The sequence below is a fragment of the Tubulanus polymorphus genome, chromosome 8, assembly GCF_964204645.1.
Source record: "Tubulanus polymorphus chromosome 8, tnTubPoly1.2, whole genome shotgun sequence".
NCBI classification, from domain to species: Eukaryota; Metazoa; Nemertea; class Palaeonemertea; order Tubulaniformes; family Tubulanidae; genus Tubulanus; species Tubulanus polymorphus.
This window is the reverse complement of record NC_134032.1, coordinates 5,317,380-5,338,876: the sequence shown is the minus strand read 5'-3', so window position 1 is coordinate 5,338,876 and position 21,497 is coordinate 5,317,380. Positions and strand designations below refer to the sequence as shown.

The 21,497-nt window shown below is 39.9% G+C and overlaps 1 protein-coding gene across 2 annotated transcripts; it reads left to right on the top strand.

Moving 5' to 3' along the window:
- Positions 1-1,224: 1,224 nt before the first annotated feature.
- On the top strand, positions 1,225-21,164 carry LOC141909553 (calmodulin-alpha-like). Of its 2 annotated transcripts, XM_074800000.1 has the most exons (6): positions 1,225-1,293; positions 1,797-1,833; positions 1,933-1,963; positions 2,071-2,214; positions 2,308-2,550; positions 20,740-21,164. In XM_074800000.1, the coding sequence occupies exons 2-6, from the start codon at positions 1,831-1,833 to the stop codon at positions 20,766-20,768; spliced, it is 450 nt and encodes a 149-aa protein (XP_074656101.1). In that variant the 5' UTR covers positions 1,225-1,293; positions 1,797-1,830; the 3' UTR covers positions 20,769-21,164. The 2 variants fall into 2 exon arrangements, with proteins under 2 accessions (XP_074656101.1, XP_074656100.1); XM_074799999.1 differs by lacking the exon at positions 1,225-1,293 and having other exon boundaries at positions 1,726-1,833; positions 20,740-21,163.
- Positions 21,165-21,497: the final 333 nt, after the last annotated feature.

Genomic DNA, 21,497 nt, shown 5'->3' with positions numbered 1-21,497 from the left:
GGACCGCCACAAAATGGCGCCTAGAAACTGGAAACTTCTTTATTGCGCATGCGCTGTGAGATGCGTTTAGACGTTTTCTGTCGGAGATTCTCGATAAAAGACGGCGATCTTGTATCGTATCGGAATTTGACGTTATTCATCGGATGTTGTAACGGAATAAAACGTTTTTTACAGTACACATACGCATCGACCTGCATCGACATGCCATCCTTCTGACCGCTTATAAAAGCAACGGAACGCACAAATTCTATATCGGAAAAACTGTTTACTGCTGTTTGTTGGTTGGCCATTGCAGAGATGATAGAGTGCATATCTCATCCGCTGGTAGACGGTCGACGGATGACATGTTGCACTGTTGTCGCCAATTTATGTACAAGGTGATTAAGACGATAGACTGCATAGACCTATATCATTCACTGGTTGACGGTCAACGGATGACACGTCGCAATGTTGTCGAGATTTATGTACAAGGATTGTGGGTTGACTGGTCGACCGCTGACCACAAAACACAAACAAACAAGAGAAGGAAATCAACAACTTATCAATGGATAAGGTTTTATCAACAAAATGATCACACACACAATAAAAGTTTGTTAGATAGTTATCATCGCCTTCCTTGTTATCATTGGTCTCGCTGTTATCTTATGTCTCTTAGAAGCTCGATGTTCGGATGTTCGGCTATGCACAAGTCCATTAGAAGGTCAGACACTCCAGTAGTGTCCAATAATTTCGCGGTATAAATGTCCTTCTTTATTCCGGCTTTGCGTCGCATCAGGCGCCAATGCCTCTGGCGCCGGTATAGAAAAAAAGTCGTGTCGCGTCGCGCATTTGGCGTTAGGTATATTTACCGAATCCCACACTCTCTTGTGCCTGTACTTCGAAATCGAAATACCGAAACTGTGGTCAACATAACAATGTGGATAGCTTAGATTAATTACGATTGATTTAAAATGTAAAATAACATGTAATTAATTGGAAGTTGGCATAGCGTATCTATGATTTGTTGAGCTAGAGAGCCTTTTGTGTGTCGCTGTTTCTGGTGGCTGTCGACTAAAGGGCCTGGTAAGTGGCATATAGTCCGTAGATTGCGATCTCTAAAAGACTTAATTGGTTGGGTTTTTCATGTGTTTGGTCACGTGGTGTGTTTGGTGTATTGGGTTAATAGATCGTTATTAGTTGATTTGTGTGTGGGTAGACACGTCGACACGTTGACTTATGGAATGTTAATGGCTGGCGATGTGAACGTGTCGACATTTCAACTTTCTTTGGGATACACATTAACCGAACAACGCAGTAAGCATACGCGAAGGAACTACACTGTGCAATACCCAACTTGAGCCGAAATAAGTGTATCACAACGTTGAATATCATCTTTGTTCATTTTTATGTTTTTGGGTCGTTTTTCACGTGTAAATAGTCTAAAAGTTTACTTTTGTTTCTTATTATTACCTCCTTTAACGTCAGAAAATAACTTGTTTTGCGCGTTCTCAATTGCTATTATACGGTTATATTATACGTTAATTTATGGACGATTTATTCGCGATGTTTTCCCAGTGGTTAAAACTTGTTTGTTCATTTGGGATCGATATATCATTAATTTTTCCCACACCTTTATCCAGGAATCATATTAAACGCACGTCAATACGTTGTCATTATTTCCAAAAACATTTCTAAACAACGGCTGTCACATATATTCTTCACTGCACCACTAGAGCCTCGGTTTCCCTTCATGCATTGTATATTGGGTGCTATACGAAAAGCACCGCGACCGCTCAATCGACACTTACGCATTACAGGTAGCCAGTGAATTATTCCTTATTCCATTTCGCCATGGTAAGTACGCATAGTTTCATTAATATCATAGTCTTATGTTTGAACCCCTACCACGACTCAGATGTTTGTCTAATGAAAACAATTTTGGTTCTAATCTAGTCTGACACATTAACCGAGGAACAAATAACAGGTACAAAAAGACAAATTAAAGTGCTCTAAAATAATTTAAATGGGAAAACTACTGCGACAGAATTTATAGATCATTCACATGTTACTGAATATTATATCTATCTACAGAATTCAAGGAGGCATTCTCCTTGTTCGATAAAGATGGTGACGGAACGATCACTACTAAGGAACTTGGAACCGTGATGCGATCCTTAGGTCAAAATCCAACAGAAGCCGAGCTACAAGATATGATAAACGAAGTTGATGCTGATGGTAATTCATTCGGAAAAACTGTGAACTAGGGTTAAAAAATCGTAAGTTTGCACGTATAATTTCATTCTAGACGTATAATTTTCTTCGTCACAGGCAATGGAACAATCGATTTCCCGGAATTTTTGACGATGATGTCGCGCAAGATGAAAGACCAAGATACCGAAGAAGATCTCCGAGAGGCTTTCAAAGTGTTCGACAGAGATGGCAATGGGTTCATTAGCGCAGCTGAACTGAGACATGTTATGACAAATCTCGGCGAAAAACTTAGTGACGCAGAAGTCGATGAGATGATAAGAGAAGCTGATATTGACGGCGATGGACAAATCAACTATGCAGGTATGAATACTGCCACAAGGCTTTTGACTAGGACGGCTGCATCGAAAATCCAATTGTAGCTATCAGTGGTTAGGTTGTATCTATCAGATACTTATGGGGGTGTTAGAGCCAGTCACCAAAAACCTCGATAGGCCTCAGCCTAATATGGTAGAGAGTAAACAAACAATCAAAGGCCGCAACTGACGCTTCGTTATGTCTCAAAAATGGAGAATTTGAAGTGCTTGAGAAACCTTTGATAATACGCCCATTACATCGCACAACTATACATTGACACAAGTGGCCTTTTTGTTACTTTCGGTAAAGAGTCGATTAATCCACATAATGGGCTTTGAACCGTCGTTTATGACGTTGCCCAGTATGTATTTATATACGTATAACCACGTGACATCACCATTATCGGGAAAAATTATTTTCTGGAAAAATTATTTTCGCATTGTTGTTAAAGAACAGTAGTATTTCTATTCCGAGTTTCTGTGAAACATGGGGTAGCGGATCGGGCCCCAAATGGAGCCCTATCTGGGGTACCATCATTTATCAGATATTGACGCCGATAAACGCATCCTCGCTTGCCAGGGGTCCGGTATCACTCCCGAACTCGCTTCCACCAGCCCCCTGGCCTCACGAAGCATGATTTCATTACTGGCGCTGTTGCGCATGACGTCATATATCGATTTGCGAAATACTTCCTTGTTCAGTAAAACGTTCGCTGATTGGTCCATTTAACGGGAAAACCAATAGAAGCCTAAAGTCGTTTGTTACAAGCGCTGTGATTGGTACGACCGGATTCTGGTCGGCTAGTCACGACTCCAACGACTCGTGAGGTCAAGGGGTTCGGCGAACAGCTTTAGCGTAGTGGGTTCGAATCCCTTGACGGGTGAAGATGCGATAAACGTGGACCTATTTTCATCAATTGATTAAGAAGACCGGCTAAAAATTTATTAAAATTCCGGGATATTAGTAACTTAATTTTCGAAGTGGGCTGCCGGATCATGAGGATACCAGTCAAAAGGAAACCCTCACTTGCCAGGGGTCCAGTATCGTTAATGAACTCGCTTCCACCAGCGGGGAACGGCTTAGTTAGTGGATTAGGATTCCTTAACGCGTGAGGGTGATAAAACGGAACCGGCTGTATATTATTTTCAAGTTTTTTCTTATCAGAAACAGGTGTATGGAGAGTGACTATGTTTACTTATTAAGTAAAAGAAAAGTAAAGACGACGTATGACTTTACCATATACGTGTATTCGAACAAAGGGAGTGGTTTAATATTCAGCTTCGTGGAGAAATTGGCTGTATAACTTATGACGTACGTACAACTTATGGAGCAAGTTCATCATTAGCGAGGATGATTTGTATCCCCATATGGGGGCCCAATCCGCTACACCATATTTCACAGAAATCCTTTGATTGTCTATCCAATTATTCCAGTCTCCCACTTCACGTCACAGAAAGCCTCCTAAAGCAGATGAATAATAGCCACGGCAAATACTAATCGGAGGTGAAAAACGGTTGTATGATTTATTGAAACTACAGTTCTTTCCAAAAGATATTAACTTTGTACGAACAGTAAACATTGCATAGGCAAGTGTTCCACGGTCCCTTTCGCTATTGTCTTTTTCCTCTATTACAAACTCCGGTCCCTGGCGAGAAAGTCGACCACGAACACAGAAACCCGAAAACCAAGGAATAAAAGGAACACCGGATTTAAATATGATAATACTCAACTTTTATTCTACAATTTAAACTGAACTTTAGTCTCAACAATTTATAAAATTCCCTACTTTTTAATTTAGAATTTTGTTACAAATCCCGCACACAAGAAGATGCACTTCAACCGGATAGCCGAAAGTTATCTGTTCTATAGTCTTCTAATGCTTCCCCTGAAAATGCTTTCTAAAAGAATCCGCTCTCTCTATCTCTCTCCCTCTCCCCCTCTCCCCCTCTCCCCCTCTCTCGAGGTTCGGCCCCTTTTATACGGCTGCGTCCACACCCAAGAAAAATCCAGAACCCTGCTTGCGGCCAGCCGTAAAAGGGTACGAGCAACCAACGCAGCACCACGACGCAGAGCTGGGGTCCTGATTCCTAGACTTTTCATTCGCTGCTAACTTTAACCCGACCCTCGACGTCATGATACCTGCCGGTCTGCTCTCCTTCTCAACGGCACCGAAGAGATAACATACTATTTATCCAACCCTCGAACTCATTTATTTTAACTTATCCAATGAACACAATTCCCATAATGAACGATATTTAATTTTGTCTAAATAGTAATATACAATGTAAGCCGAAAAATCATCTTTCTTATTTATATTCTTTATCATTATTAGTACATTCAAATTTAAACACACAAACTCTTAATAGTATTAATCAAAATAATAAAATTCTTTAATATTACTTTTTAATATTACTCTTTAATATTACTCCTCATTATCGATTTATCAGACTAAGGGTCAGCGAGTGTTTCATAAGTTTATTTCATAATTGCTCATTTCCACGAATTCTTCTCATGACTACAGCGCCGTGATTACCTTCAAATGATTTAGAATGATCGTCTGATACGAGTATAAATGTTTCAGACAAACAACCATTAAGGCGGATAATGTATTATCGTACATAACGAACAATGCGTGTGTTCTCCCAGGACATGCCAAGAAACCTACGTATATAAATCGTTTGATCTTTTTGAAAGTACAATTCAGCTGCGGATCACAAGGTAATCTGTCGACACAAACAAAATCATGAGTTGTAACAACATCGATAAAAATATTTGAGCAATTTCATTTTGGAACTGCCGGTTTGGGAACGCAGTCTCAAATGTTTTGTGACTTTCTCAAAATGTATCAGAATTTTTAGTTCCTAAGTCCTCAAATATTCATAAAAATTGTTTAGAATTGTTGAACCCTGTCGAATCTGTCGTAGAATCAACCTATTGACGACCCCGCTTGTGGAACAATGATGGACTTTACAAAACATAATGCCCCGAGGTCTTCACATTTACAGAAAAGATTACGTAAGCGATCACGCGCAGCGCGCGATAGGTACACAATAGAAGTCTGAGCCGCACGTTCTTTGATCATCACTAATTAAGAGGACCACTATTGTGAAAATTGACAGCGAGAGGAACATTCCTCCAAAAGTCAACAAACGATGGAAACTTGACCAAGGGGTGTGATATCCGAACAAATGACTTTGGTAGGAATATTCCTCCGAAGGCCAAACGAAGAGAATTTGGCCTTCAGGTCTGATATTCAAAGTATTGACATTGGGAGGAATGTTCCTCCCAATGTCAAACGAAGGAAAATGAACCTGGTCTGATATTCGAAATATAGTGATATGTCAAATATAGGAAAATTGACCCGAGTCTTATATTCAAAGTATATTGACTTAGGGATGCTTATTCCTCCCACCACTAAACGCTAAAACCTGAACTTTTAGAATGATAGGTGTTGGTGTTTTGGGTGTAATTGTTCTTTTTTTAGAAAACAGTACCCAATAAACCCAGGCTTGTGACCTATGCGTTTCGTACTTTATCACTAATCGCAAAAAATTAACATTTCGCTTCGCGTTTCGTTGTTTTATAGTAATTTTTCTTCGTATTTCGTTATTTCGTCGTTTCGTACTTTAGACTCCAATTGTTTGGGTTTAAGGCCATTGCAGACTTTCAGTAAGATCTGTCGTAGCATAGCTTTTATAAAAGAATTTAGCCTCACCTATCTTAGAAATGCGCAACCGATATTTAATTCAGCAAAAAATCGCCGTCAATGAAATAATCTGATTCTGCAGCGAAAAGTAGATTATGTTATTATACGAAGTGCAATTGAGTGATCCAAAGTCAATTCCACTATATACACTAACATCCGGTGTATGACGACTGCGCTCGCATGTGGTACAGGGAATATAACTAGAAATATCAGGGGCGGATCTAGAGGCAGACAATGACAGGAGCACAGAATTTAAAAAGGTCAATTCATAAGAAAAGGCACTATCCATGACAGGCGAGCGGCGAAGGCGCGAAGCATCCAGAAAATTTTTGAATTGAATTGAAATGAACACACACTAAGAAAAATACTAAGTAATCAACTCACGAATAATCAAGTCTAATGTCTATTTATTAATTGATGAGACCTGTTTTTCTGGGATATTTTGCTTACTTTTTGGGGTACATACCTCATTTATGTCTTAACAGAATGCCAAAAATCGCGGACAACAACTGAATATCCGATATATTTCCAGTTCTGTACCAATTAGATGGATTGGCAAAAAGACTCCTTAAGTCCAGTTGAATGAGAGAGAAAATCCTCCATTTTGTCAAGTTTCTTGGATTTGAACATTGTTACCATGCCTACGCCACCCTGATTTAGTTGTTGAGACCCCACAAGAAAAATAACTTCATTTCGTAGGCATGGTGACAATGTAAAAATTCAAGAAATTTCACAAAATGGAGGATTTTCTCTCTCATTCAACTGGACTTAAGGAGTCTTTTTGCCAATCCATCTAATTGGTACTGAACTGGAAATATATCGGATATTCAGTTGTTGTCCGCGATTTTTGGCATTCTGTTAAGACATAAATGAGGTATGTACCCCAAAAATTAAGCAAAATATCCAAGAAAAACAGGTCTCATCCATTAATAAATAGACATTAGTAAAACCAGGAAACGTCCTATAACCTTAAGGGTATCAGCCTCTGGCATGCGAGTGCCAATCTCAAAAACCAGTGATACAACTCTCCCAGGAGATTTACACAGAAATAACATACGTCAATATAGCCTATACATCCTAAACAAACAATAGAGAATGCACTCACCGACAGTGAAGCCTCAAGAACTGAGGATAAAACTAATATATTGGGCAGGTCACGAATTTTCTAAACACGCGCCCGCACACTCCACACTAAACTGCGGTCCCGGACCGGACAACGTACCGGACGTAAAGTAAAATAGAGTAAAACCAAATGGTTAGGAAAATAAGCCCGCTACACCGGCCCCCGAAATTGCATTGCAATTTCTCCACCACATTACAATAGTAAAAAAAGGCCTCTGAGGTTAAGTGCAAACTCTTTACAAAAAGTTTATAACAGAATAACATATACAATGTATGCATACATCTAACAAAATAATATGCACCTAAGCAAACTAAATACATCAGAGCAACGCACACACGACTGGACTTAAACAGAATTAACCTGAATATTCGATCTTACGAAAAATTACTCAACTCATGTGAACCTGAAGTTAATTTCGCATCTACACAATAAGAACACCAGACCCATAAATATTTGAGTTCAACTTATCTCTTATGACATAAGAGTTCGCATCCTCATAAACGAACCTAAAACTTAATACAGGAAGATAGTACTACTAACGGACTCATTTTAAGAATGGTATCCTATACAATTTACGCAAACTACTCAGCAGAAAATAACAACTAGCAATTATACACCACTGCTGCAAAATGAACCACTATTACTAAACTAAATGGATACAGCAGCATCACAGATTAGAACACACCTTAACGGCAAAACCATCTCACCCTGAGTGAGGGAATAAGAACATGATACAATACCACTGTACCAACTAGGCATACATACATCTGTCAAAAATTTAAACGATCAAAACTTATATCTATGGATGGTTTACACACTATTCCTCATCGACCTCCAGTAATAAAACCAACTTGTCTATGGGACGGATCAACTCATTTGTTTTAGTTTTAATCCGAACTACGCGTACTGCACCATATTTGTCCGGAAGCACCTCAATGACCTTAGCCATTGCCCACGAGTTTCTTGGTGTACTGTCTGCTACCAAAACTATATCTCCGACAGCTACATTTCGATTTTGAGTTAGCCACTTTTGACGTACTTGCAATGTAGGAATGTACTCTGCTATCCAGCGCTTCCTAAAAATGTCCGCTAAATACTGAATCTGGCGCCACCTGCGTTTTACGTACATGTCCGTCTTAACGAACACACCTGGAGGTAAACATAGACCAGGTTTATATAACAGCACGTGGTTCGGGGTCAAAACTTCCATGTCCGCGGGGTCTGACGAGATTCTCGTGATCGGCCGATTATTTAGAATACTCTCCACTTCGCATAGGAGCGTGTGAAACGACTCGTCATCCAAGCGTGTCATTTGCTCCTTCATCAACGATCTCAACACTCTGCGGAGTGAACGGATTAGCCTTTCCCACACACCCCCGAAGTGCGAACCAGCAGGGGGATTGAAGGACCAATCGACGCCATCCTGAAGCAATGAATCATGAATAACTGAGGCGTTCCAGCCTTTAATGGATTCCTTCAATTCGCGATCAGCAGCCACAAGATTCGTACCGTTATCCGACCTTATCGATTTCACATTTCCCCGTCATGCCATGAATCGCCTGGTAGCATTTATACACGAGTCGCTATCAAGCGAGTACGCTACTTCGAGGTGAATTGCGCGACTAGCCAAACAGGTGAATATCACGCCGTACCTTTTCACCACGCTTCGACCGCTTTTAATTTCGATCGGCCCGAAATAGTCCGCACCGGAGTTTGCGAATGCTGGTTTGTCTGGCGTGACACGCTCGATCGGTAAGTCCGACATTTTCTGATTGCCAGGCGGACTATCAGAAGTGATACACACGATACACTTCCCTCGGAAACTTTTGATTGATTTACGCGCTTGAGTCATCCAGTATCGTGTCCTGAGGTACGCTAGAATACTCTCGCAACCTAGATGACCAACTTTACGATGCGCGTCTTCGATCAGTATTGTAGCTAATCTGGATCTGCTCGTTAGCAAGATTTGATGTTTCTGATCATAAGCAAGACTGGCATAACTAAGACGGCCACCAACCCTAATAACACCCTCATCTTTGTTTAACCTGGGATCTAACTTCCTAAGATTACACTTCTTTTTTAACTCGTGACCTTCCTCCAAGCGACGGTAGACTTCGGGAAAGTCTTGCTTTTGAACATGCGAAATAATCAATAGTTCAGCTGCGATTAAATCAGCGGTTATGAGCTCGAACTTATCTAACGACTGACGCTTGAACTTTTTCACCGCTAGCTGGACCCATGCCAATATACGTTTAACACGAGACCACTGCGACCGACGTCTAAGGATTCTGTCAACTGGATGCTCGTCTTCCGGCAGATCTACAGCCAACGTAGTGTTGATCGTTGTAACACGCTTCACTTCTGGATCACCGTCGAGCGAAACGACGTTATTGCCTACGCGGGTGTCTGGCCACTCCGATTTCGGTTTACTCAGAAACTCAGGGCCATGAAGCCATCGCTTCAAAGATGATTCATCGAGAGTCATGCCACACGATGCCAAATCAGCCGGATTTTCAGCGGTCCTAACATGACGCCATTTGTCTACATCTGAACTCCGCTGAATACACGAGACACGGTTCGCAACGAATGTGTTAAACCTACTCGATTCATTTTTAATGTAGCATAGGACTATGGAACTATCAGTCCAGAAAACCGTATCGGTGACTTCTAAGTCGTTCTCCTGCAGCATCATATTACACAGCCGGACAAACATGGCCGCTGCAGTGAGCTCCAACCGCGGAATCGACAGTCGTTTCAATGGAGCAACCCTGGATTTACCAAGAATCAACGAACACTGGACATTTCCATCGCTATCTTCCAGTCGAGCATACAACGACGACCCATATCCGACTTCGCTCGCATCCGAAAAACAGTGAATTTCGCATGATATAATTTCGTTGTTAACAGTACCTGACGGACGCAAGCTGTGGGTTACCTGGACTTTGTCAACATTTTCCATCGCAGTGAGCCAGTTCTTCCATTCGATCAACTCTGTGTCATTTAAACATTCATCCCAATCAGCTTTCCGACAAGTCAGCTGCTGCAATAGCAGCTTTGCCGGCAATATTGCAGGTGCGATAAACCCTATCGGATCATACGTCGCACTAGTTGTTGACAGCACTCCGCGTCTCGTAGTAGGATTGTTCTTAATATAGACAATGAATGACAATGTATCATCAACAATGGACCATTTCATCCCTAAGGCTGAGTCCTCTTGTTTAGTTTCATCAACCCGATCTGGGAGAATACTATTTAACGCAGTGATCTTGTTCGATGACCATTTCGTAAGATTGAATCCACCTTTCCTACAAAGGTTTCGTGTACTGACGGCTAATTCTTCGGATTCGGCGATTTTGAATGGGCATTTAAGAAAATCATCGACATAAAAGTTTCGAGCTATCGACTTGACGATTTCAGTACTGAATTTAACCGCATTATCTGTAGCCGTACACTGTAAGGCGATGTTCGCACACGCTAGCGAACTGACGGCGCTAAACATATGGACTTTCATGCGCAAGCAAACGATTCCTTTCTCTATATCACCGTCTTCGAACCACAAGAATCTCAAGAAATCTCGGTCGTTTTCGGGAACACGTACCTGAAAAAAACATCTTCTCGATGTCGGCCTTTAGCGCCACCTGGCCTTCGCGGAAGCGATGAAGAACTCCAATCAACGAATTCGTGACATCTGGGCCTTGCAAGAGTACATCATTCAAAGCAATCCCCTGAAATTTCGCTGAGGCGTCGAATACTACGCGCACCTTATTAGGTTTTTGAGGGTGGTACACGCCGTGGTGGGGCAAGTACCACACATTTTCGTCATTGCTGAGTTCGACCGGAACCACTTCGGCGTAGCCTAACCTAATCATATCGCTCACGAATAATTTATACTGATCATGGTAATTTCCATCCGTTCGAAATTTCGACTTGAGACCCATCAGCCTCTTTAACGCCATGTTTCGATTGTTCGGTAATTTACAGTTTTCACGGAGTGGGAGCCCGATCTCGTAGTGTCCGTCCTTAAGCTTCAGCGAACTTTCGATCGAACTCATGAACTGTTTGTCTAAGACCGACATTTCTTGTTTCCCCTCGGATTGCCGTTCGGGGAAGTCGAACTTCATAGCCGTAGCAACTAAGTTTTCTAGGTTCTCCGTAGTCGTGGAACTAGCGATAAAGTTACACATAGGTCTCGAATGTGGGTCTGGGTCCTTAATAAGGCCCCAAACCACCCAACCAAGTTTAGTCTTGGTAGCGAACGGTGTTCCTGAGGAACCAGGACGCAACTCGATCGGCCGACATGCATCAACACTGTTGTAACCTAGGCCTATAATGAGACCGATCTCCATGTCTAAGTCAGGTATATCCAGGTCTGCTAAGTGCGGCCATTTCACGATATCCTCTTGACGCGGGATAAATGACCTTGAAACGCGAATGTCTTTCATTGTAGACGCTTTACTCAGTTTTACCGTGTCTTTTTCATTCCAGTCGGAGACGACTAGCGTGCCGATTTTATAGCTATCCCCTTCATGACGCGCGAAAACCGTGTCGAATTTAACTTTGCACTTCGGTCCCGTAGCTCCAAGTTTTCGCTTTATGAGTTCTGTTGCGTGTGTTCCAGAACTACCTCCATCATAAAACGCATAGGTACTGACCTTGTATGGGCTGTTGGGTAGCCCAACTTTCACCGGGACAATCGCGAGAACTCCCGAATCGTAACCATCGTTGGTGTGTCCGATTATCGAAGCTACATTCGTTGTTTCCTCCCGAGTCGTGGATAGACCAATTTTCTCATCAGACGCCGTTGTTCGCGGTAGAGGTCTCTCGAAATGCATGAACGTTGCGTGCTTTCTATTGCATTTCAAACATTCCAACGGTTGTTTTCAGAACTTTTTCATGTGTCCTGGACGGAGACAACCGAAAATGAGTCTAGCGTTCTTAATTGATTCCGTTTTCTGGGAATCCGACATGTTAGCGAACGTCGCACAATTTAGTAGGTTATGCCTTTCATCACCGCCATGTTAACATGGTTTATCATAACCGGACTTAGTTTTACACTGGGAGGGAGGGTCGCTGCTGCTACCGACACCGACCGACGTCGTACTACAAGTAGCATAGGCACGTTTGCCTTTATCGTATTTCACGTATCTCTTATCGAAAGACTTGCTACCTTGTTCACCATCTAATACTTGGTTAATCGCGGGCCATGAAAGCGCTTTATTAATAAATGCATGCGCAATGACCTCAGAGTCACCATATCTCTCCTTTAACTCAGTCATAGCTGCCAACTAAACGGCCTCAGGATCCATGAACGTAAATCCCGACACCACCTCGTTCGCCTCACCGGTGGTATATTGCTCCAAATAACTGACATCAGACATCTTAGGTGGCGTTGTCGTCAATAATGTAATATCCTTCAGTTCTGACTAAGTTAATAAAACCACTAATTAGCTTCCGTCATATGCGTGTTATTACTGCTTTCGTTTATTTAATCTTCTCAGACTCAGGAGTACAAATGTCAGATCACATTCTTTACATTGCATATAGACATCACACAAGATCCGACGTCAAACAGTAAACTACGATTGACTAAAAAGACAAGAAATGAAAACACACTAAGAAAAATACTAAGTAATCAACTCACGAATAATCAAGTCAAGTAAAACCAGGAAACGTCCTATAACCTTAAGGGTATCAGCCTCTGGCATGCGAGTGCCAATCTCGAAAACCAGTGATACAACTCTCTCAGGAGATTTGCACAACATACGTCAATATAGCCTATACATCCTAAACAAACAATAGAGAATGCACTCACCGACAGTGAAGCCTCAAGAACTGAGGGTAAAACTAATATATTGGGCAGGTCACGAACTTTCTAAACACGCGCCCGCACACTCCACACTAAACTGCGGTCCCGGACCGGACAACGTACCGGACGTAAAGTAAAATAGAGTAAAACCAAATGGTTAGGAAAATAAGCCCGCTACAAAGGGCACTCAGAATTTGCGACAGGAGCACGTGCTCCGCGTGCTCCCGTCTAGATCCGCACCTGAATATGTTTATACTGATGAAAAAATGATTTTGGTTTTTTTATGTACCCATGGGAAAAGTCGATTCAGTTTTTCAGTATCATATCTCAGAACATATTTTAAACGACAAGGAATCGGGTGTATATCGTCAATGAGTTAATTGATTATGTTATTTCCTTGATAGATGGCACAAGTTGTCAGTCTAATTTCAATGATTAAGCAATACATTCAAGTGATTTGGAAATTGGAAAAATTAAAGTGACCTACAGTAGTATGTACACGAATTGCTTACGGAATCGTGATTGGAACTCGAGATCATAGGCCGACATATGGTGCTCTATAGCCCATAGATACTTAATAAACTAGTCCGTAAATAAGGTGTTTTGTGGTGAAGTTGACGCTTGTACGAATTAATGAAATCAAGCTGAACCACCAAGGTCTGGGCCGTCCAATGAGGAATTTCTTTCATTTTCTTCATTTTCTTCCCAAAACTGGTAAGATTTTAATTTAGTGTTCGCTAAATGTGATCAATAAGTTTCAATGAAAATTTCTACACACAAATATAGTTGCTACCCTTGCCACTATGAAAGAACGGAAAATGAAAATCCTTTCGAAAAAAAATTTCGACTTCAGTTCTTTTAGTGCAATTTAGAAATTCACACTATTCATATAAAAATGCTTGGTATATACACTTTAATCGGTATACGTCCATACAACTGCCACTAGGGGACTGCTTTGTTTAATAACAGTATATCCGTTGCCCTCAAAGCTAAATATTGGTCCCACAATCACGATACCAAAGACGTTAAAATTTAGTTATAAAAAATCTGAATTGTCGGTTTTCAACTAAAGGAATACCCTCAGCAATTCTGACTATACTTTATCCTCGCGCACGTTGGACTTAGTAGTCCATATTGAGCAATACGTGTATTGACCCCTAGGTGGCGCTCCTACAAAAACCCATATTCGTTGAAACATCAGTTCAATTGTTAAGTTAAGTTAAGTTTATTTTGCATAATAGATTGATACAAAGATATGTAATTACACAATACGATACAGTATGAAAATATAATAACAATCAATCATTGTAGCAATAGATTATACGAGGAATCAGGAAAAGCCAAAGTTGGCTTAAACTAGTCCTAATCCCTCGTCCATTCACTCCCACATGCACACCCTCATTCACTCTCATGTGCACACGTTACCAAACATTAGGATACATTATATATTCAAAATGGAAGAACAAGCAAGTAGCACGCAAAGGGTATCAATCAATATTTAGAACTAAGGAAATGATGAAGACTATTTTTAAAAGCTGATGGAGATTGAGGACATTTGAGGCTTGTGCTTAAACTGTTCCAGAATTTGGCCCCTTGGATTTTGACAGACTTGTATTTGTAATTGGAATTAGCAAATGCTATATGTAGGTCCCGTGGCCTGCGAATCGGCCTTCATCTATAAATGTTGTTTCTGAAGTTAAAGAAATGATTGAAAATTTCAGGTAGGAGATGGCTAACCTGTTGGAAGACAAAATAACCAATTTGGAATTTGTGGATGTCTTCCAGTTTAGAATATGTAGTTTGCGAAATATTGGAGAGGTGTGTTCAAGCCAATAGGATTGAGTAATGGTTCTAAGGGCCTTTTTGTAGTATAAATAAAGGTTGTAAATATGATGTACGGGCGTTACCCCAAACAAGATTTGCATATTGCAAATGCGAGTGGACAAAACAATGATAGAGATTTTTGAGAATATCGGATAGAGATTTTTGAGAATATCGAATGGCAGGAACTTTTTGAGTCAATTAATTATTCCAATACCCCGAGAAACCTTTTTAACAGTCAGACGATATATAATCTTTCCATGTTAAATTACGATCAAAAATTACACCTAAAAATTTTGCACTATCAACACGATTAATGATTTTATCTCCAAGAAAGATATTAAGTCCTAGGTGGCCCCTATTGCCAAATACCATATACTGAGTTTTATCTATATTTACAGATAATCTATTGGCTCTAAACCACTGTAATAAATTTGATAGTACCGAATTTAATGTATGCTCACTGTAAAAAAAGTTGCTGACATCGGCAAATAGTATTGATTGTAAAAGCTTACAAGAGGATGGACAGTCATTTATATAAATAAGAAACAGTAGGGGACCTAAAATAGACCCCTGTGGGACTCCGGAAGTAATAATTTTGTGGTTAGATAAACAGTTATTAAACTTTACAGCCTGTTTCCTATCCAGGAAATAATAAGGAACCCACTTAAGGGGGAACCACGGATACCATAATGTTCTAGTTTAGTAATTAGAATTTTATGGTTGATAGTGTCAAATGCTTTGGACAGATCGATAAATACACCGGCTGTAATGAGGCCCTTATCAAAAGATTCAACTATTTTGTCAGTGATGAAAGTTAGTGCTGAGGCCGTGGAACGGTTTTTCCTGAAGCCAAATTGGCGCTCAGCTGAAAGGTTAAACTTATCTAGATATTTCAATAACCTGTTATAGACTAGATTTTCTATAATTTTAGAGGTCGATGGAAGGATAGAAATTGGGCGATAATTGCTAAAACTCCCGAAATGAAGCTGCAATTAAAGATATGAGACAAAGGCTTGGAAATTGAGGATATAATAGCTTTGAGCATTGTCATACTGATATTATCACATTCGCTGGAAGCTTTGTTTTTAATATTCATAACTATTTCTTAAATTTCTCTAGAACAGGTAGGACATAGAAAAAAATTGTCATTATTTTTTTCGCCAAGAAAATCTTTAAAGGCATTTTCTGATGCGGGTATCTGAGATTCTAATTGTGTAGCTATATTTACAAAATAATTATTGAATTCATTGGATATTTCTTTCGCATTAATCAATACCATATTTTCGTGCAAAAACTGGCCCTCGTTGCCCTTATGTTTGGCCTAACTGAATAAAGTGTTAATAGTTTTCCATATTTCCTTTGGATCCGTTTTACATGATAAATTTCCCTTTATAATACATTTCTCTACTTTTCTTAAGTAGAGCATTTAACATATTTCTACGCATTTAACACATGTCTTGACTCTGCTTGGTTTTTATTCTTTAAATATCTCTTATATAATTTATCTTTACACTTGGTAGAGTTTCTGATATCATTTGTAACCGACGGCTTATTGGCTTTTCTCGGTGTGATTTGTTTAATAGGGAAACATGTATCATAATAGCTGTTCACAATTTTATAAAATTCGTTACACGACATCTCAGGGTCGTCATTATTATATACATTCTGCCAGTTACTGGCCAACAAAGAGCGGGAGAATGTTCAAACATGTTCAAATGTTCAATTGACCATGAGTTAATATCATGGACCTGCGTTTTCGAAGGGGATTTGTCGGGTTTAGTCTCATACACACCTTGAATGGCGGCAAAATTGGGTAATGATCCGTGAGATCAGCTAAAAAACGCCGCTTAGAGTTTGGAATTCGTCGAGAAAGTTAAATAAAATGTTATCAATAACTGTCGCAGAGTGCTCGGTGACACGAGTAGGTAAAGTGATGAGGGGCGAAAAGGAATTAGAAATCGCAGTATTCATAAAATTGTCACTTCAGTAATTTTTGCCAAACTTACCGAAGTCAATATTGTAATCGCCCATGAGAATAACATTTAGACCGTTAACCTCTTGGGCAAATACATCAAATTCAGTCCGAAAATCGAGTAAATCTGAGTCCGGAGCGCGATATAGAACGCCAAAAATTAGCTTACGTTTAGAATTTGCAGTTGTTTCAATAAATAAGGACTCAGCTAGATTTAAGTCATCCCTGATCTTAAAAGATATAGCATTATTGATCAAAAGACCGACCCCACCCCTCCCTTATTTAGTCTACTTCGGAAGACACTAGTGAAGCCAGGTAAATGAAACAAAGATTCATTTGGTACATCGGAGTCTGTCCAAGTTTCCGATAAACCAATTATACTAAAATCATGGTAAATTATATGGATATATTCAGCCAAACTGTCAAAGTTTTTCCTGGCACTGCGTACATTAGAATGGAATACACTAAAGCGCACTCCATCACTAGATTTCAGATTGATCCATTTCAGGTAGATCCATTCGATAGATATGTTTAGATTAAATAAAGTATTCAGATCAAATAAGATTATAGAGACTTCAAGCATATTTGGGAACAAATAATTTGATATCCCACTATACAATACCAGTTTAGTTTCTATCAACATTTTGTTTCTTGGTTGCTTTTTCGGTACTTGGTGGTGTCTGTGTTAGTGAGCGATCCTTCCGCTTATTCGTGACGGGAGTACTGAATACTTCAGCTTGACTATCAAAAAGAATGTTGTAGAAGTGTGATGCGAGTGCGGATTTCCTGAGTTCGTTTAAGTGAATGCCATTCTTGTCACTAGGGCTGTAGTAGCGATCTCTGATCGATCCAGAAGGTTTCAGAATTGTATCGTTGTTATTGAAAAGTAGATTTTGTTTGCTACAGAAACGATCCATGCACGAGTTGACCATGCTCGATGCAGCATTAAAATCTTTTGTAGTGTGGTTAACCCCTTTCTTCGGAATTACGCTTGAAACGCAGACATTTGCGTTTTTAAATTTTTCTTGCACTTTGGCAATGGCTAGCGTCATGTTAAGTTTAATACAACCAATGTCTGACGTGTAACGGTTGAAGTCGTCTGTGCCGAGGTGTACAATAGCCTCGGTAACGGAAGTGCGATCCAAAATTTTAGAGTCTACTTTTGACAATAATTGGTCGATATTTTCAGCTGTCGCTCCAGATTGGTAAATTACCGTACCACCGTCGTATAAGAAGTCGCGCATGTTGGAATCGCCTAGGGTATCAGTATTCCTGCTAACTTGGTCGGCTGGGTCTGATATTGGTTGAACTGATTTTTGGGGATCACTTTCAACCGATTGATTTAGCGGACAGTTAACTGCTGTGATTAATTCATCGCTGGAAACTGGTTTGATCACAGTTTCCTTAATTAACGGACAGTCTCGGACCACGTGATTGGGTGATTCACATTCACAGCAAAGGCGACGATCGCGGCGATCACTATCCCTTTGCAGGCAGTTATAGAATTTATGAGCACTACTCATGCAAAGCTGACATAAGGTGTCACAATATAAACGTATATCAAAATTCCCGATTTTTTGTGAAATTCGGCATGATCTCCTTGATGTTATAAAGCTTCAAATATATTGTTCTGGTGAAGAAAGAGGTTCCCTTTATCACTCCTCTTTTAATAGATCCATTAACATAGTCCCCGAATTTCGAGATGAATGAAGCTATAATCGTATCGTCCATCTCATTTGGAGCGTCGACCAATCTCACGTTGATGAAATTTACCGACACATCTGTAATTTCTACAGTACGATCTAAAATATTCAGCTCAGTTTTAAATAATTTGTCCTTGGTAGCTGCGTCGGCGGTTGTCACGATACAGTACGAGTTCGTCAGCTGGACCGATATAACCTTGCTAACGTCAATTTTCTCTTTCAGAGCGTTCACTATGTCCAAATGTGACAGTTTTCTCCCGAACTGCCTCAAATCAAACTTACATGAATTGTTTAAAGTATAATTCATGATTAAAGTATTAAAGTATTATCCAATAATTGACAAGTAATGTCGGAGCTCCACTATTTGCGTGCGTCCACTAGGCCGCCATCTACATCTATCCAATTGATTTTAGTAAGCGTACACTGTGCGGTCAAAACCAGCAAACCATAATAGTGCTGCTTTGCAGCTATCTTTGAACTTATCATTACATTTGATGTACAGCAGATGTATTCTATTGCCAATACCAAATTTGCTGGACACATTTTATGCCTCAATACCTACATACAACTCTTATTTCATTGAATTTTGTTCGTCTGCTTGGGGCACTAAACATTTTCAAATGTCAGAGATCCAAAAGTTGTTTGATTGACAAAAATTGAAATACTTTGGATTTCAGCTTGATGTCAGTGGAAAAGTTATAGCAACCAGTTGTCAATTTTTCCAGTGGTTGCACCTTTCTAGGCCCAACCATTGTGGCGCTATGGGGGTATATATGGCTACCCCGATTTACAAGAGCAGTTTTTAGCTTCTAGCTCCTTAGAAGGAAACTGTGGTTCCACTAGCCATTGATTGTATTCAGAAGCCATTAATTACACCTATGATAATGTATCGTTTGACAGGGTGGCTCTTGACGTATCGGCCCCACTCCGCGCGGATGTGCCACCGCGCGGGATTTACGCGAAGCAGCAAACACAAACATGGCCACTCTCTCAATTTTCAATGATAGAAATCGTGTGTGCATTTCAATTATTTCGGCTGTTAGGTTTTTAAGGCACAATATAAGTTGATGATGTGATATGGCGATTTTAATTAATGATAATTCCGCAGTGAAGCTAGTCACGAACGGTGCCGGTTGAGTGTACGTAAAGCTGCCAAAAACACTGAAATGTGCATAGTTGCGTAACTATTTGCAGTGAATTGCAGGCGAAACGGCCGTTTAAAAAAAAATTATACCAATCGCAATTGTAAAATAAAAATGAGATAGAACCTAAGTTAAAATTCTGGCCATTTCTAAAATGTTATTACTAATTTTTAGTCAGTGCCGAACGTTTAGTTTTCCAACAATAATGAGGGGTGGTAGGTAGTCATGCAATTCAAGTCATCATTTATTACACGTTACTTCCGTGTTGTTGAAAATCTCGCGAGTCCTGGACCAAACCCCATTGAACAATGTGATCTGTGTGCTGGCCACAAATGCACACAGATCACACTACACTACCCATTAAACACTCCAGTACCCACAGCTTTCATATATCTATCCAAATATTTAGAGTGTCTTTCTTCCTGGATTCGTCTATCCATGTTTCACTAGTGCCACCTCAATTGGGTAAAGGGATTTCGATGCAAGTTGATACACACGTATTGAATGTCAAATGACAGCATAAACTTTACACAATAAGTAAACTCACTTTTACCGCTAGGGGCGTACATCTTTAAAAACTCAATTTAGAATATAGTTTTTAGATTTTATTCATAACTTTTCATTACACAGTTCATATATCTTGGGATATATGTGAATGTACCTATGTGCAACATGCCATCTGCTACTGGGCTGATGAAGACAAAAGTTGGCAATTAAGGTTGAAAAAAGCTGACCAACAACGGCGCTTAGCTGGTTAAGTTATACATTCTTCTAAAGATGATAGATTAATCTGTTAGCCATGTCACTGCCTATTGTCGATACTAAGTCATAGGTACCTTTCCTACTTACAGAATTGAAAACTGCAGTATCGCTGATTTGTAGCTATATTCTTGACCTTTATTTTACTTTTCCATTTCAGAATTTGTTTCAATGATGGGGAACCAATAATCGTTAACACAATCCAGAAAACACTGTACCACCTTCGTTACGCCAAGACGTCAATTGTAAAATTCCATTGAGCGTTATTTTAACAAAACACACTTCGATTGATAATAAATGCTCATATGGTACTAGATGATCAAAACATGTATTTATCAAAAATTCTAAATAATTACGGTCAAGTCTACCCAAGCCAGATCAGGATATAATTGACTTTGATCTGATTAGGATGATGTTCATGATTGTTCAGTGAGAATTCATTTCATTCGATAAAACCTATAAATACATTTGACATACGAGTCATATAAGCTAGATATTTAGATAAGTCGTTTCCAATTCCATTGTTCAAAAAGCATCCATTAGAAATTATTGTTGAAATTGTGTATAATTTGATAGTATCTATTATTCAATAATGCTGTGTTTGCATACATTAATAATACAAGCATTGTATAATTTTTGTGGACTCAATTTTTTCACCTTTCATTTTGGTTATGATACGAGGCTTAGGAATGTATTTTGGGCACTCACAAGACCGGCACTCATTCACGCGCGTAGGCAGCTGGCGTCTTTCAACTCAGCAAACCGGTCCATTGTACGCGAGCTGTGGAATTGCCCACTTCAAAAGATATGAACTGGATAAGATTAGTAAACCTCATCCTATCTACATAAACTAAAAGAGAAATGACAAGGATCTTCTACAGTGTTGAAAATCCCATGTTCATGCGCGGCATACCTAGC

Bases quoted from the DNA above. Each gene is read 5' to 3' on its own strand.
- LOC141909553 (XM_074800000.1), top strand. The intron at 2,215-2,307 runs GTAATTCATTCG...TCTTCGTCACAG, and splicing joins AAACGAAGTTGATGCTGATG to GCAATGGAACAATCGATTTC. The intron at 2,551-20,739 runs GTATGAATACTG...TTTCCATTTCAG, and splicing joins TGGACAAATCAACTATGCAG to AATTTGTTTCAATGATGGGG.